At 43.8% G+C, this 17,189-nt stretch overlaps 1 protein-coding gene across 3 annotated transcripts in view; it reads right to left on the minus strand.

Annotated features, from left to right (window-relative positions):
* The window catches only part of AKT3 (AKT serine/threonine kinase 3), a 340,649-nt gene that overhangs the window by 154,488 nt on the left and 168,972 nt on the right, over nt 1-17,189 (minus strand). For 2 of the 3 annotated variants that reach the window (XM_060243690.1, XM_060243700.1), the window contains exon 4: nt 15,079-15,204. The exons of the other annotated variant lie outside the window; for it this stretch is intronic. In XM_060243690.1, coding sequence (XP_060099673.1) covers nt 15,079-15,204 — 126 coding nt within the window. The remainder of the gene's footprint in view (nt 1-15,078; nt 15,205-17,189) is intronic. 3 annotated transcript variants of the gene reach the window in all.

Genomic DNA, 17,189 nt, shown 5'->3' on the forward strand with positions numbered 1-17,189 from the left:
TTCACCTAAAAATTCCTCTGCGCAGGCCTGAAGGGCATATCCACATCCACAACCCACAACACACCAAGTCCTGCAGCGATGGGCAAGGGGCGAAACGGCAGGTGGATGATGCCACTGGAAGCCGCAGTCCCGATCCTGCATGTAGGCGGTTCAGGGTATTGGTCGCCTGATGCTGACCTGGAGACGAAAGCATTTTTCGGCAGCACCCTGAACGACCAAGCAGCCTTATCTAGGGACAGCACTGCTTGCTCCACACGGAGAGGGGCTTAGAAAAGGTGGCCTAAACAAAGCTCGTCTCCCCCACCCCAGTTGGCTAGCCGCGGTCAACGGGCATCCTTATTTGTGGTCAAAAAATAACAACAAAGAAAAGGCATGCACCTGCCTCACAAAGTGTGCAAAGACTAAAGCTTGCGTGTTGGAACATCAGAACCATGCTTGACACAGTAGACAGTGGTCGCCCTGAAAGACGCTCTGCTCTAGTTGCCCACGAACTTCCCAGGTTGAATATTGACATAGCAGCTCTCAGTGAGGTCCGTTTCCCTGAGGAAGAACATGGTGCTGGCTATACCCTCTACTGGTCGGGTAAGTCAAAGGCTGAGAGCCGCCTTTCTGGCGTTGGCTTCATGGTCAGGAACTCCATTGCCGCCAAACTCGAAAACCTGCCAACAGGTCACTCAGATCGCATCATGTCCATGCGCCTCCCACTTCAAAACAAGCAGCATGCAACACTCTTCAGTGTGTATGCCCCAACCCTTCAAGCAGATCCTGCAGAAAAGAACAAGTTCTATGCTGATCTATGCAACCTCGTACGGAAGACCCCTACAGAGGACAAGGTGATCATCCTTGGCGACTTCAATGCCAGAGTAGGTAAAGACTCGGAAGCCTGGAAAGGAGTACTTGGCAAACACGGCATTGGCAACTGCAATGATAACGGGCGCCTCCTGCTAGAATTCTGCACGGAGCACCAGTTCACCATCACCAACACTATCTTTCAGCAGAAGAACAGCCTGAAGACAACCTGGATGCACCCACGGTCCAAGCACTGGCACCTTATCGACTACATTCTGGTGCGCCAGAGAGACCTTTGAGATGTCTTACACACCCGAGTAATGCCCAGTGCGGAATGTCATACGGATCATCGTCTTGTACGCTGCAATCTCCGTCTTCACTTTAAACCCACACCCAGGAGAGGAGATATCCCTCGGAGGAAGCTTCAGGTTGGCAGCCTTCAGTCAGCCGAAGTTAAAGCTGCCTTCCAGGCAAAACTCCAGTCAAGAATTGAGGACCCCAGTTGCCCCACAGACCCTTCTCCAGAAGCACTCTTGGAACACCTAAAAACTACCATCCTGTCGATCTCTGAAGAAGTCCTCGGGTTCTCCACAAGGAAGAACAAGGACTGGTTTGACGAGAACAATCAAGAGATCCAAGAATTACTAGCGAAAAAGAGATCTGCCTACCAAGCACATCTTGCTCAGCCCTCCTGTCCCGGGAAAAAAGCAAATCTTTCGCGCTGCATGTAGCAACCTCCAGCGCAAGCTTCGAGACATTCAGAACGAGTGGTGGACCAAGCTTGCAGAGAGAACCCAGCTGTGTGCAGACACTGGTGATTTAAGAGGGTTCTACGAAGCCCTGAAGGCAGTATATGGCCCATCATATCAGGCTCAGAGTCCCTTGCGTAGTGCAGACGGCCAAGTGCTGCTCACAGACAAGGCATCCATACTGAACCGTTGGTCGGAGTATTTTCAGGTTCTCTTCAGTGCCAACCGCGTAGTTCAAGATTCAGCAATCCACCTCACCCCACTTCAACCAGTGAAAACAGAGTTGGATGAGATCCCCACCCTAGAAGAGACTGTTAAAGCCATCAAGCAACTTAAAAGTGGCAAGGCAGCGGGAGTTGATGGAATCCCACCAGAGATCTGGAAGCATGGGGGCACAGTACTACATAGCACACTTCACAAAGTACTTGTCACTTTCTGGGAACAAGGCAAACTACCACAGGACTTTTGCGATGCAATCATCATCACTCTACACAAGAACAAAGGGGGAAAGTCAGACTGCTCCAACTACCGGGGGATAACCCTGCTCTCCATCGCAGGCAAAATCCTTGCCAGAATACTCCTGAACAGACTGGTGCCCACCATTGCAGAAGAACTCCTCCCAGAGAGCCAGTGCGGCTTCAGAGCTAACAGGAGCACCACTGACATGGTATTTGTTCTCAGGCAGCTCCAAGAGAAATGCAGGGAACAGAACAAGGGTCTATATGTGACTTTTGTCAACCTTACCAAAGCTTTCGATACCGTTAGCAGGAAAGGCCTGTGGCAAATCTTAGAACGTTTAGGATGTCCCCCAAGGTTCCTCAGCATGATCATCCAGCTACATGAAGATCAGCGAGGCCAAGTCAGACACTGCAACGACCTCTCAGAGCCCTTCCCAATAGGCACAGGTGTAAAGCAAGGCTGCATTCTCGCGCCAACTCTCTTTACGATCTTCTTTAGCATGATGCTTCAAAGAGCCGCAGTAGATCTAGATGATGACGATGGTGTCTACATCCGCTATCGCACCGATGGCAGCCTGTTCAACCTGAGGCGACAAAAGGCTCACTCCAAGACAATGGAAAAACTTATCCGAGAGCTACTGTTTGCTGATGATGCTACACTCGTCTCCCACTCGGTATCAGCTCTGCAGCATATGATGTCCTGCTTTGCAGAGGCTGCCAAGCTATTCGGCCTAGAAGTTAGTCTGAAGAAGACAGAAGTTCTCCACCAGCCTGCACCCCAGGAAGATTATCACCCTCCCTGCATCACTGTGGGTGAATCAGTTCTGAAGACAGTCCAGCAGTTCAGCTACCTGGGGTGCATCATCTTCTCAGATGCCAAGATCGACAAGGAGATTGACAACAGGTTGGCAAAGGCAAACCGTGCATTTGGCCGACTGCACAAAAGAGTGTGGAGCAACAGGCATCTGAAAAAAGGCACAAAGATCAATGTTTACAAAGCGGTTGTGATGACAACCCTCATCTATGGCTCCGAATCGTGGGTTTTATACCGTCATCACCTGCGACTCCTTGAGCGCTTTCATCAGCGCTGCCTTCGCACCATCCTCAACATCCACTGGAGTGACTTTGTGACCAACACTGAAGTCCTCAAGAGGGCGGAGGTTACAAGCATCGAGGCACTGCTGTTGAAGACGCAGTTGCGCTGGGCAGGGCATATTTCTAGGATGGAAAACCTTCCCAAGATTGCTCTGTATGGCGAACTTTCCACCGGCCATCGAAATAGAGGGGCACCAAAGAAGAGGTACAAGGACTTCTTGAAGAAATCCCTTGGCACCTGTCGCATCAACCATCACCAGTGGTCTGACCTAGCCTCAGATTGCAAAGCATGGAGGCACACCATCCACCAGGCTGTCTCTTCCTTTGAGAACGCACGCATAGCTGGTCTTGAGGACAAAAGGAGATTGAGGAAGAATCGCCCTGCTACAGCACCAACCCCAAATCAGACTTTTCCCTGCAGCCACTGTGGCCGGATCTGCCTGTCCCGCATTGGTCTTGTCAGCCACCAGCGAGCCTGCAGCAGACGTGGACTGCTGCACCCTTCTTAAATCTTCGTTCGCGAAGTCAAGCCGAGAGAGAGAATGCCAGCTATGTCCACAGCATTTCACCACCCTACCAAGTGGCTGCTGGGGAAATGAAGACTCCCACCATAGTGGGACACCTGGCAGCCCTAGTTTAAATCCCTATTCAGACATGAAACTCATGGGGTGATTTTGTGCACATCACTCTCTGTCAGCCTAATCTCACGCACTTCCTGTGAGTATGCAATACAGGAGAAGATAACCATGTGGGCCACCCAGAGTTCTTTGTAGGAAGCGTGGTATGAAAATATAATAGATAAAGATTACATGAACTTGAGAATTGACAGTACTCAGTGGGGAGTCTTTTGGGAATTAAATGTAAACCGTTTAGGGTTTTAACACCATCTAAGTGTAATAAATGAGCTGTGTGGTTTATCAAAAAAACTAGTAACCCTGTGAGAGTACAATGTATGTAACACAAGAACGCAAATACAATGACCTACTGCACTTTTTCAGAGTCTGAAAGGCTACATCACAGTGCAACCAGTTGCTCAGAAGCCTGATAGGAGCCCTCTGGGGGCCTGATTCGGCCCACAGGCCGCATGTTTGACACCCTGGCTTATGATTTCCACTGTTATTAAAATATATATATAAATGACAATAGTTCTTTGAGCTTTCCTGGCCAAAAACAGTTTCTGTAACCCTGATAGAACAATAGAAGTTATCAATGAACTATTTAGACTTTTATTTAACAACTTTTTGAAAAGCTGTGTATGTTCAGATATTGATTGTTCTTTTAATAATGAATTGATATCAATGTTTTTATTAGTTGTGTGTTTATAAACCTTTTATTGACTATTATTTCAAATGAACTGGAAAGAATCAATAAAATGGTTAATGGGTTTTTAGAATTGTTAATAAAACTAGAAAATGTATTACTTCAAAGGTAAATTTGTTTTAAAATATTAGCAATAATTCAAGTTTTAATCAATATATCATGCCACATCTGATGTGTGGACAGGAGAGCATGATGGCTCACGGCAAAATATATTTCACATTTAACACTATTGGTGGCCACAGTAAGGAACAGGGTGGAATTAAACCCTTATGTGCAGAGTTCCTCAAAATGTGATAGTTATAAGACAACTACTAGGGATACCGCAGTCCTCCATATCATGATGGGGAGCTGTGTTTCCTTTGCCCCTTCACCAGTTCTATGCTATGTGTAGGACTTTGAGGCAAAGTGATATCAGAAAGATGTGCTAGCATCAGTGTGCAATGGTTGGCTCCTTCCATATATACATGGTATGGGGACATTTTTGGCATGGTATTCCAAGATTGATGGGTATGGGCAGTGTTACTATAGACTCCAGTACACATGCTGCGTTCTTAGCTTCCTGAAGCTGGGTCTGTTTTGGCTGTAACAGCTTATTGTCTAGCTTCTCTAGTGCTGCACTATTTTAGGTCTGCATTGTTATTTTATTTACTTATTATTGTAAATTCATTTACTTAGAGACTGGTTAAGAATGGATTAAGTTGGTGACTCTGCTCGGAATATTCAATCCAAAATTGGATCATAAGCAAGTGAACACTATAATAATATTTTCTTCACATACACAAAAACAACTGTATTTTAAAAGCTAAGTCAAATAAAAAAGAGTAGAACTCTATAATACATCTGAAAAAAAGGATGATCAACTCAATAAAACAGGCAGACACAGCATGTCAGCAATCTACAGTCTGGAAGTACAGATTTTTATTTAAGTCTTTGATTCTAGCCAACATGGGAGGAAATTATGTCTGAGTTTCTGAACCACTGACATTATTTCTAGAATGCAAAAATAATGCAACATATTAGAGCCTGGCATTCTTTGGCTGAAATGCCTGGCATACTCAAAAATATTACTTATAGTATCATCTTGACATGAAATTACATTACCTTGTAAATTACATAGTTACATTAAAGTCTCCTGAACAACTCTTAACTACAAGCAGTATTTCAAAACATTTTGTTTATCTTACACCATTCTGAACCACAGATGACAAAGTTTGTTTGAAGCTGTAATTACTCTGTAAAGCTGGGAAGCCAATTAGACGGCCTAAAACCTGCCAGTTTGGGAGGGGGAACCAAAAACATATCATCTGTTCAGAATTTATTAAAAGTTTAATGTTTGAATTGTTAAATGTTTAACCACTTAACCTCCAGCTTAGTTTATCTTCCAAACTATCCATGAAGAACTACTTCAGCTTCTACAATGATATTTTCCACAACAATTAATAATTTTATTTATTTACTTTATTCACAAACCCTCTTTTCTTGAGATTCAAGGTTTACACAGTATGACAATGCAGTCATAGCATGAGACTTCCAATAAATAATGCAATAAGTGCTAAGATTATGAAAATTAGATAAACTATGCAAAAAATTGAACTACAAAAGTAGAAAATACAGCAAAAGCAAAATAATACATACACTGACAGTGCAATACTGTTCTGTTTATGAAAATGTCCTCAATTCCATTACATTACAGCCTTCTTTCCTTTGTAGAAATGCCCTCCTGAACAATTCTGTTTTACACACAGGGTAACAGTCAAGTTTTCAAGCTTGGTAGAGCCCCGTGGCACAGAGTGGTAAAGCTGCAGTACTGAAGTCCAAAGCTCTGCTCATGACCTGAGTTCAATCCCAGTGGAAGCTGGGTTCAGGTAGCTGGCTCGAGGTTGACACAGCCTTCCATCCTTCCGAGGACAGTAAAATGAGGACCCAGCTTGCTGGGGGGAAAGTGTAGATGACTGGGGAAGGCAATGGCAAACCACCCCGTAAAAAGTCTGCCGTGAAAACGTTGAGAAACCAATGTCACCCCAGAGTCGGAAACGACTGGTGCTTGCACAGGGGAATAAGGGCCCACAGCAGCATTTTTTTTTGTTGTTTGAGGGGCAAGGAGGGCACCTGGTTTGGCCCTAAACACTTTCTCTGCTTCTCAAGTAAAGCAACACTCCTCCCCTCATTTGTCTAACTCAGTAAACCTTCCAGGGGGATCTGGTTGCAAGCAGACTTCTCTTCCCCCACCACCAGTGCCGATCTGAAGCCCCTCCCTGCTGGTCTCTCTGGCCAGGCAAAAGCAGAGTCTCCTTCCCACCCTCCCAGAAGGAACTGCCTCCCTCAGACTTCAAGACCCCTGCTGTCTCTGCAGGGCTTCCTGGCTGGCGGTGGAGGATGTGTGGCCTGTGGCGGTGGGAATTGCTTGTGAATGGTGGGGACTGATTGGTTGGGCCTTAATGTTTACCCAGGACTCCTGCTTGCCCTTGGGCAGATCAGCTTCAGGCAAAGCCAGCAAAGAGAGGCTGCAGGAAGAGGGTATTGTGACTGGAGGGTCCTCCTTCCTTCCTGCATGCTGTGAGCTTTGAAAACAGAAATAAAGTGCTACTCGATTGAAGCAGCAGTGGCAGCAGCTGCTGCTTGTTTTGAACAACATGGCAAAGAGGAAACCAGCACCAATGCTACAGTAGCAATGCTGCACTTGCTCAAAAGCGGTAGCAAGTGGTGAGCAAAAGAGGCAGATTGGAGGCCCTCCAGTGGAGGGGCCATACAGATGGAAGTGGGGGGATTGAATGAAGTGGCCAGGCCCCCCATGCTCCACTGTAGTTTACACAAGTTTTTTTAGTATTAACATATACAATATGATGCTCCACTATGGTCAGAACTTTACATTAAATTAAAAATGCACTGCCACCAATGCTGGCAACTGAATGGTAAATACCACTCTCTTCATCTGTAAATCTGGGACAATTTAACCCTGTCCTGATGCTATAGTGTACCCACCCCCCAATTATTTTTCTCTAGTCTGAATCATAGATAATAATTTCCTAATGGAACTGGCCCAATCCAGCTCTTCCATTGGCTGTGGTGTGCACTCCATGAACTGTCAACCTCTCTCCCATACTATTTGCTGGCTATGCTCCTCTTTCCCACCCACTGCCAGACCCAGGATAGATGAGGATTTGGCCACAGGGGAAGCTACCAGGTAGTAGTTGTTGCTAGGCAACCAATTTTGCTTCTGTCAATAAAAGGCAACCAAACTTGGTTCTCTCAGTAAAAGGGTTTTCTCAGTAAAAGGCAGGGGTGGGGTGAGAACCTTTCCAGGCCTCTTTTGGCCTCTGAGGGAAAACTTATTGGGCCCAGTCCTGAATAGGGCTGCTAGTTCCAGGTTGGTGGGAAATTCCTGGAGATTTTGTGGTGGAGTTTAAGGAGGGCAGGGTTTAGGGAGGGGGAAGAGAGGCCTCAACTGAATATAATGCCACAGAATTCACCCTCCAAAGCAGTTATTTTCTCCAGGCAGATCTGTTATCTGGAATTCAACTGTGATACTAGGATATCTTCAAGCTCCACCTGGAGGTTGGCTACCCTAGGCCTGGTTGCTTGCTACTGCTGCTGAAAAGGAGATAGGGTTGCCACCTGTAGGTTGGAAAATTCCTGGAGATTTGAAGAGTGGAGCATGGAGAGGGTGGGGTTTGAGGAGGAGTGGGATGTCAGACAGAAACAATGTCAGACCCCACTCGCCAAACCAGTCACTTCCTCCTTGGGAACTACTATTGCCAATCTCCAGGTGAAGGCCAGAGATCACTGAATTACAACTGCTCTCCAGATGGCATAGATCAACTCCCCTGGAGAAAATAGCTGCTTTGCGGGGTGGACTTTGTGTCATTATACTCTGATGAGGTTGCTTCCTTCCTGCTTTGGCTCACACTGTGATTTCAGACCAGTCACAGCCTTCCAGCCTAACCTACCTTGCAGGGTTGTTGCGCAGATCAAAAGAGGGAGAGGAGAATGATGTAAGCTGCTTTGCTCCTGACTGTGGAGAAGGACTGCACTCTTCCTAGGTAGAGGCTGCAGGGAGGGGGGTAGAGAAAGCTGAAGTCAGATGGGGCTGATCAAAGAAGGTTGATGGTTGACTGAGAGATAGGGTTGCCAACTCCAGGTTGGGCAATTCCTGGATATTTGAGGGGTGGAGATTGGAATGAATGGGGATTGAGTGTGGCGAGACCTCAGACAAGTACAATGCCATAGACTCCACCCTCCAAACCATCAATTTCCTCCTGGGGAACTACTGTTGCCAATCTCCAGGCTGGTGATCACTCAGAATTACAACTGCTCTCCAGATGGCAAATATCAGCTTCCCTGGAGAAATGGCTGCTTTGCAGGGTGGCCTTTGTGTTATAATACTCTGATGAGGTTGCTTCCCTCCTGTTTTGGTCCATGCTGTGATTTTGGACAACTCACAGACTTTCAGCCTAACCTACCTAGAATCATAGAATGATAAGAGTTGGAAGGGATCTCTAGGGCCATCTAAGTCCAACCCCCTGCACAATGCAGGAAACTCACAAATACCTCCCCCTAAATTCACAGGATCTTCATTGCTGTCAGATGGCCATCTAGCCTCTATTTAAAAACCTCCAAGGAAGGAGAGCCCACCACCTCCCGAGAAAGCCTGTTCCACTGAGGAATCACTCTAATGGTCAGGAAGTTCTTCCTAATATTGAGCCAGAAATTCACAGGTTTGTTGTGCAAATAAAAAGGGGAAAAGGAGAATGATGCAACCTGCTTTATTCCAAACTATTGTTCCACACTGTACTTTTCCTAAGTAGAAGCTGCAGAGAGTGAGGAGATGAAAATCTGAAGTCAGATCAATTCCCCTACAGAAAACGACTGCCTTCCATGGGTGGGAAGACACCAAGGTTGGAGAAACTGAATGCCTCCACTTGGGTGAGTGGATGGCAAAGGATAATGACAAAGATGAAAAATAGATTTGCTTACAAGAAGTCCTGAGACCTTTGTAGAAATAAACAGATTGCTTACCTGTAACTGATGATCTTCGAGTGGCCATCTTTGCAGGCAATACATACTCACCAGAAGCTTGAAGAGCTCTTCAAACATACCTCTGTAGGTGGAGCTCTGCTTCACCTCTGGGGAGCAGGCATCAACTGTGCATTCCTGGAGTCAAGATAGACCCTACCCACCACTCCCTTCCAAACACCACCAGTAAGTCCCATCAACAGAAGGTAAGTGACTAGGAGATGCCAGCAATGGAGAAGGCTGGGTAGGCATGTGTGACTGCATGATCATTTGAAGATCATCAGTTACAGGTAAGCAACCTGTTTATCTTCTTCATGGTCTCTATGTAGGCCACATACTGAGTGACTAGCGAGCTAGAACACGTAGGAAGGTGAGTGCTGGCAGTAAGTCACAAAACACTATCTATCATCAGTTTACCAAAGAACATGTAAAACCATAGGATCAGTCAGCCAATAAATAATAATTTATTAACCAGAACAATTCTGAACATCTTTTGAGCCAATGGTTGCTGCTGTATTGCAAACATGTACTGAACTTGAATTTATTGTTAACAAGTATAATAAGATAAAGTCAGCATATTTGGGGTTTTTAAAAACAGGAATCCTGTAATTAGTGAAAGACGGACTTGTCCAAATCTAACATCCTTGTGAGCTTTTAACATCCAAGGTGTAATGGGCTGCGAATGTGGATGGTGAAGACTATGTAGCCACACAGCAAATAGCCACACAAGGGCACTCAATCCATAAAGACAGACAATGTTGCCACTGCTCTAACCAAGTGTGCTTTAGATGGACAAGGTTAAGATGACATATTATGCTTCAGCAGAGAGTGCATGATAAAAATCTAATAAATAAATAATGGAAAATCCATTTGGACAGTCCAGTAACAGGAGAACCCTTTCTAGGATTAGCACAAGCTACAAACAATTGTGTTTCCTGAACATGCTAGTCCTTGAAATACAGAGGGAAATCACACATCTAACATCCACTATATGGAGAGTCCTCAGTCCATCATCTTTTGGCTGTGGCGGAAAGGACAGGAACACTATACGTTGGGAAAAGTGGAAAGGTGATACCACTTTGACGGAAACGACAGATCAAGTCTAAGCACCACTTTATCGGCATGAAAGATGCTGTAGGGCATCTCTGCTCTGCACCCCATCTGCTCTGGAACAGGTTGTTGCTTATGGTCATAGGCTTAAGGAGCTCTCCAAGGTCAAAAGAGCCTGCATTACTGTTTTCCTGGATCATTCAACAGTCAAGCAACATTATCTTGAAAGCATGTAAGAGGAATTCCTGCCTTGAGATACCATGTTTTAATATCAAACTGTTTGAATTTTCACCACACCTCTGGCCAAAAGACCTTAGGGAGCAAATGGCACAGGTCACTGAGGGGCAACAATATAATTATGATAAAATTTAAAAGTCCCCTCACCACTAAGAACTTGCACAGCTGGACAGCAATGTGAGATGCAACGGTAGCAGAGAAGTGAGTATGCTTTACCATCACAACAAGCAGACATGAATACATGCTGTGACTTGTGTTCAGTCTACGCTCAAGCCATCTACTAACCCTTTTCATCACCCCTAACTTCTCAGGAAACAAAGAAAAAGACTGGACTCTGCAGACATAAAGAGGGCACTTAGAAATGATTGAATCAACAGTCCAGAAGCCCTCTATATTCTACAGTTAACCAAAATTTCTACAATACCAGCCATGGCAATAAAACTGTCTCCCAAAGATAGTCATGAATCAATCCAGATCTACCAACCTATGAGGATAGATCATCTTAACTAATACCCACCACGGAGATTATAAAACACCACCAATCTAAACCTCTCAAATAGTGGCCATCTATTGACGAAGGAGTTACACAATTTCCCTACTGAACTATTTAATATCAGCTCAGTCAAGAACAATGCATTGAGAGTATAATCTACTGCAATATGAATGGGGACTGAAATAGCCCCATAGTCATCATAAGCCATCATGAAACCCTAGGCTACATCTGTTAAGTGTACTTGGAATAGATGCTGAAATCCTCAAGAACTAAAAATACTGAGGACATCACTACCAAGTCCAAGACCAGTTCAAGTACCAGTCAGGGAGACTACTGAGTAGTGATGTGGTCAGCACACCAATCTCAAATCTGTCAGAAGATGCAGTACCAAGTACACCAGGCTCTTCAAATCAGTATTCTAACAAAACACCACACATAGGTGATAGAAGCCTGATAGACTTGCACGCTGAGAAGTTTCAGTTCTTCCAAACTGAATGGGCCATGCTCCTTAACAATTGGTGAATGCTCTTAAGGAAGTCACCTCAGTCCTGTTTGCAGAATGATTACAAACTGAACTGGGTCAACTTGAAAGGATTAAGATGTAATGTACTGTTGACCCTAGTAGATTTCATATTGGATCTCTATTTAAGAACATAAGAACATAAGAGCATAAGAGAAGCCATGTTGGATCAGGCCAACGGCCCATCAAGTCCAACACTCTGTGTCACACAGTGGCAAAAAATGTTATATACACACATACACTGTGGCTAATAGCCACTGATGGACCTGTGTTCCATATTTTTATCTAAACCCCTCTTGAAGGTGGCTATACTTGTGGCCGCCACCACCTCCTGTTAATCACCCTTTGGGTGAAGAAGTACTTCCTTTTATCCGTTTTAACCTGTCTGCTCAGCAATTTCATCGAATGCCCACGAGTTCTTGTATTGTGAGAAAGGGAGAAAAGTACTTCTTTCTCTACTTTCTCCATTCCATGCATTATCTTGTAAACCTCTATCATGTCACCCCGCAGTCGACGTTTCTCCAAGCTAAAGAGTCCCAAGCGTTTCAACCTTTCTTCATAAGGAAAGTGCTCCAGCCCTTTAATCATTCTAGTTGCCCTTCTCTGCACCTTCCCTAAAGCTATAATATCCTTTTTGAGGTGCGGCGACCAGAACTGCACACAGTACTCCAAATGAGACCGCACCATCGATTTATACAGGGGCATTATGATACTGGCTGATTTGTTTTCAATTCCCTTCCTAATAATTCCTAGCATGGCATTGGCCTTTTTTATTGCAAACGCACACTGTCTTGACACTTTCAGTGAGTTATCTATCATGACCCCAAGATCTCTCTCTTGATCAGTCTCTGCCAGTTCACACCCCATCAACTTGTATTTGTAGCTGGGATTCTTAGCCCCAATGTGCATTACTTTGCACTTGGCCACATTGAACCGCATCTGCCACGTTGACGCCCACTCACCCAGCCTCAACAGATCCCTTTGGAGTTCCTCACAATCCTCTCTGGTTCTCACCACCCTGAACAATTTAGTGTCATCCGCAAACTTGGCCACTTCACTGCTCACTCCCAACTCTAAATCATTTATGAACAAGTTAAAGAGCATGGGACCCAGTACCGAGCCCTGTGGCACCCCACTGCTTACCGTCCTCCACTGCGAAGACTGCCCATTTATACTCACTCTCTGCTTCCTATTACTCAGCCAGTTTTTGATCCACAAGAGGACCTGTCCTTTTACTCCATGATTCTCAAGCTTTCTAAGGAGCCTTTGATGAGGAACTTTATCAAAAGCTTTCTGGAAGTCAAGGTAAACAACATCTATCGGGTCTCCTTTGTCCACATGTTTGTTCACCCCCTCAAAGAAATGCAACAGGTTAGTGAGGCAAGATCTTCCCTTGCAGAACCCATGCTGAGTCTTACTCAATAACCCGTGTTCATCAATGTGCCTACTCATTCTGTCCTTGATAATGGTTTCTACCAACTTTCCCGGTATTGAAGTCAGACTGACTGGCCTGTAATTTCCCGGATCTCCTCTGGAACCTTTTTTAAAGATGGGGGTGACATTTGCTACCTTCCAGTCCTCAGGAATGGAGGCAGATTTCAATGAAAGATTACAGATTTTTGTTAGAAGATCCACAAGTTCAACTTTGAGTTCCTTCAGAATTCTCGGATGTATGCCATCCGGACCCGGTGACTTATTAGTTTTTAATTTGTCTATCAGTTGTAGGACCTCCTCATTTGTCACCTCAATCTGACTCAGGTCTTTCAACACCCCTTCCAAAATTAGTGGTTCTGGGGCGGGCAAAAAGTTCTCGTCTTCTACAGTGAAGACGGAGGCAAAAAATTCATTTAGCTTCTCAGCCATTTCCCTATCCTCCTTCAGTAATCCTTTTACCCCATGGTCATCCAAGGGCCCCACTGCCTCCCTGGCTGGTTTCCTACTTCTAATATATTTGAAGAAAGTTATATTGTTAGTCTTTATGTTTTTTGCAATATGCTCCTCATAGTCCCTTTTTGCCTGCCTGATCACAGTCTTGCATTTGATTTGCCACAGCCTGTGTTCCCTTTTACTAATCTCACTTGGACTGGTTTTCCACCGCTTAAAGGAGTCCTTCTTACCTTTTACAGCTTCCATTACTTTGTTTGTTAACCACGCAGGCCTTTTCTTATGCCTGTTTGTGCCTTTCCTAACTTGTGGGTATTTCCACTCAAGCAACAGTAAAATGTATTTTTATGTTAATCTGGAGTAATTTTCAGTCAAATTTAATTTTTTTGCTTTGGTTTCATTTGCAAATATACCAGATCTTAACTGATGATTTATACCAGGGGTGTCAAACATGCGGTCTATGGGCTGAATTAGGCCCCCAGAGGGCTCCTATCAGGCATCCGAACAACTGGTTGTCATCTGCTTCCTTCTTCCTAGATCTTGCTTTCTCCTGCATAACAGTTTGCTTTGCAAGGCTTGCTCAATTGCACAAGAGCTACAAAGCAAAACCTCTATTTTCTCCATTTGATGCTGAGGCTCCTCACTTGGGAAGGAAGGGGGGACAGCTTGTTTTTCCAGGCTCTCTCAATCACACAGCAGAGCCACTGAGCCAAGCCTCTCTTCCTTCTATTGGCTGAGGCTCCTCCCTCTCCTGTTCGCCTGGGGAAGGAAGGAAAGAGTCAGAGCTTCCTTTGCCCAGTTCCCTGATTCCCATGGGAGAAATACAAAGAAAGCACCTTTAAAACCAAGGAGTGCTAAGGTTTTAAGCATGTTTTAAGCTGTTAAAAATATTTATTTGTGCTTTTCTGTGTCCTTTATAAAGTTTATATCTCTGCTACCTGATCTTAAATAGATACACATATGGACTGGCCCGACATGGCCCGGCGTGACATGGCCTGACCCAACATAGTCTAGCCCAACAAGGTCTCATTTATGTCAGATCCAGTTTGACACCCCTGATTTATACAATAGGTTTCTAAGATGAAAGATGTTTAAAGAAATCTGTCCATGAATTTAAAAAGTGGTTGATTGTGAAACCTGCCACCAGAGAAGGAGAAGCAAGCCTTACTCAAATAAATATGCAAAGGATAGCAGTTACGTAGTTATACTTGGCACTGTTGTTTCTAAGTTCCACTGAGTTCAACAAGAATCATGTAAAAGATCACAGCTTTATTCCTTGATATTAAATATGCAAATTATGGAAGCCAATGCAGATCAGATTCCTAACTGGACCCAAGATTTAAAGGTGCTTAGAGGCTACAGTGATTTTACATTTGACAACATTAAAATCTATTCATTCCAAAAGAGTTTTCAACCTGAATTTTGAGATATTTTAAATAGACACTAATAATGATTACTGAACAGACTTACTTGCTACTGAAAAGTTGTTAAGAGGATATGGTAGATCCACATCTTGGGGCTTCTCCTTATATCCTATGAAAGAGCCATCTGTCTTCAAGAGGAAGTATCTTGGCCTCCAATTTTTAATATATTCCCCTATATAAGAAAACATTATTATCATAAAAGTGTAAAATTGTTAACTTTTTGAAGCAGAGTTGCCAACTGACCAGAAAAACCTGGTCTGGAATTCTTCTATGTTTAACAACAGCTGATTTGCAGAAATCAGAAGGTGAAACATTTCCTGGAATGGATATAAACATACGCACTAGCTAACGTTCATCCATCATTGTTGTTAAAATCAGAGGAGCATGGAAGGTAACATTAACCCTAGCTTGAAGCATTTTCTTCTACAACCAGTTTATAGAAGAAAATTTAATGTGTGTATGTTTTAAAAAATCAAGCATTTTATAGTCACAAATCATTTGTTTTTGCAGTTATTTCCCTCAAAAACTCATGCACATCTATGTGTAAACATATCTGATTCAACTATTTAAAATACTCTATTTACACAAAACTAATTTTCTAAAATATTTTAAAATATGCAGTTTTACATCAATGACTTTCTTCTCTGTTGCCCTAACATTTACAAAGTCCTAAGCAGCTGAACTATTTCCATTGAGAATATAGTCTGCTAAACTCAAGTTACTTCCACCTGTTCTAACAAGTTTGCCACCTACTGTGCAGACAAAAATCAACTGTATTCAGCTTAACTGGAGGCTGCTAGCTGTCAGTCTCATCATCTATTTTTACAGGTCAATCTAAGTTGGTTTCATCTTCAGATGCATAGTGTGTATCTGTATGCATAGTGAGAGCCAGTTTGATGTAGTGGTTAAGTGTGCAGACTCTTATCTGGGAGAACTGGGTTTGATTCCCCACTCTTCCACTTGCAGCTGCTGGAATGGTCTTGGGTCAGCCATAGCTCTGATAGGAGTTGTCCTTGAAAGGGCAGCTTCTAGGAGAGTTTTCTCAGCCCCACCTACCTCACAGGGTGGCTGTTGTGGGGGAGGAAGATAAAAGAGATTGTGACCACTCTGGGACTATGAGATTCAGAGTATAGGGCAAGATATAAATCCAATATCAACATCATCATCATCATCTAAAGTTTTACAGGCATCTATGAGAACTAGGCCAAAAAATATTATCTTGGGAAGGGGTAAGATAGACAATTTCAAACAGCTAAACTATACGCCCTGATCAAAATGAAACATTCTGCTAAAGATTCCCAAGCAAATGTTCTTAAGAACATAAGAAGAGCCCAGCTGGATCAGATCAGTGATCCATCAAGCCCAGCATCCTGTGTCACACAGCGCCCAACCAGTTCCTCTGCACAACCAACTAACAAGGCATAGAGGCCGAGACCTTCTCCTGATATTGCCTCCTGGCTCTGGGATACAGAGGCTATTTTGGGAGAGGGAGAAAAAATCCTCCATTCCATGCATAAAAATCCAATGTTCTCCATTCCATACATAATTTTATAATTATATATAGAAGGCTGTTGAGCAAGTTGTTGTTTAGTAGAGCCAGGTATACATAAACAGAATAAATTTTCTTGTACCCTAACATTCATCTGACACTCCCATCTTCCACCCCCCTCAGCTCCCTTGTGAATGGCTGGCTTTCCTGGACTTTTATCAACATCTTTTAGCAGTTACGAATTTTATTATTTTGTATTTATTTTTGTTAATTTGTATTCCTCCCTTTCCCACGAGTGGGCTCAGAGCAGATTTTATGGTTTTAAATCATATTATAATTATATTAATTCTAATGTAGTACACTGCCCTGAGCCCTGTCTTGGCAAAGGAGGGCGATCTAAAATCAAATAAATAAATCTGTTTACTTCAAGTATGATACTGAAAATACATGACTGGTTTATTAAATGATCTCTAACCAGAAATCAATACTGAAAGCATGTTACAATTTGGGGGGGGGGACACATTTGCAGGACTTTGATAGTGTTTAGGACACTACTCCACAGTTTGGCTCATTAGTCTCACAAGTAGGCTGGATTATGGAGTTTGTCAAAACAGTTGGCATGAAGATGCATACTAGTTTTGCATGGAAGTATCAGCATTAGAAGAGTA

This window comes from Heteronotia binoei, chromosome 1, assembly GCF_032191835.1.
Source record: "Heteronotia binoei isolate CCM8104 ecotype False Entrance Well chromosome 1, APGP_CSIRO_Hbin_v1, whole genome shotgun sequence".
Classification (NCBI taxonomy): Eukaryota; Metazoa; Chordata; class Lepidosauria; order Squamata; family Gekkonidae; genus Heteronotia; species Heteronotia binoei.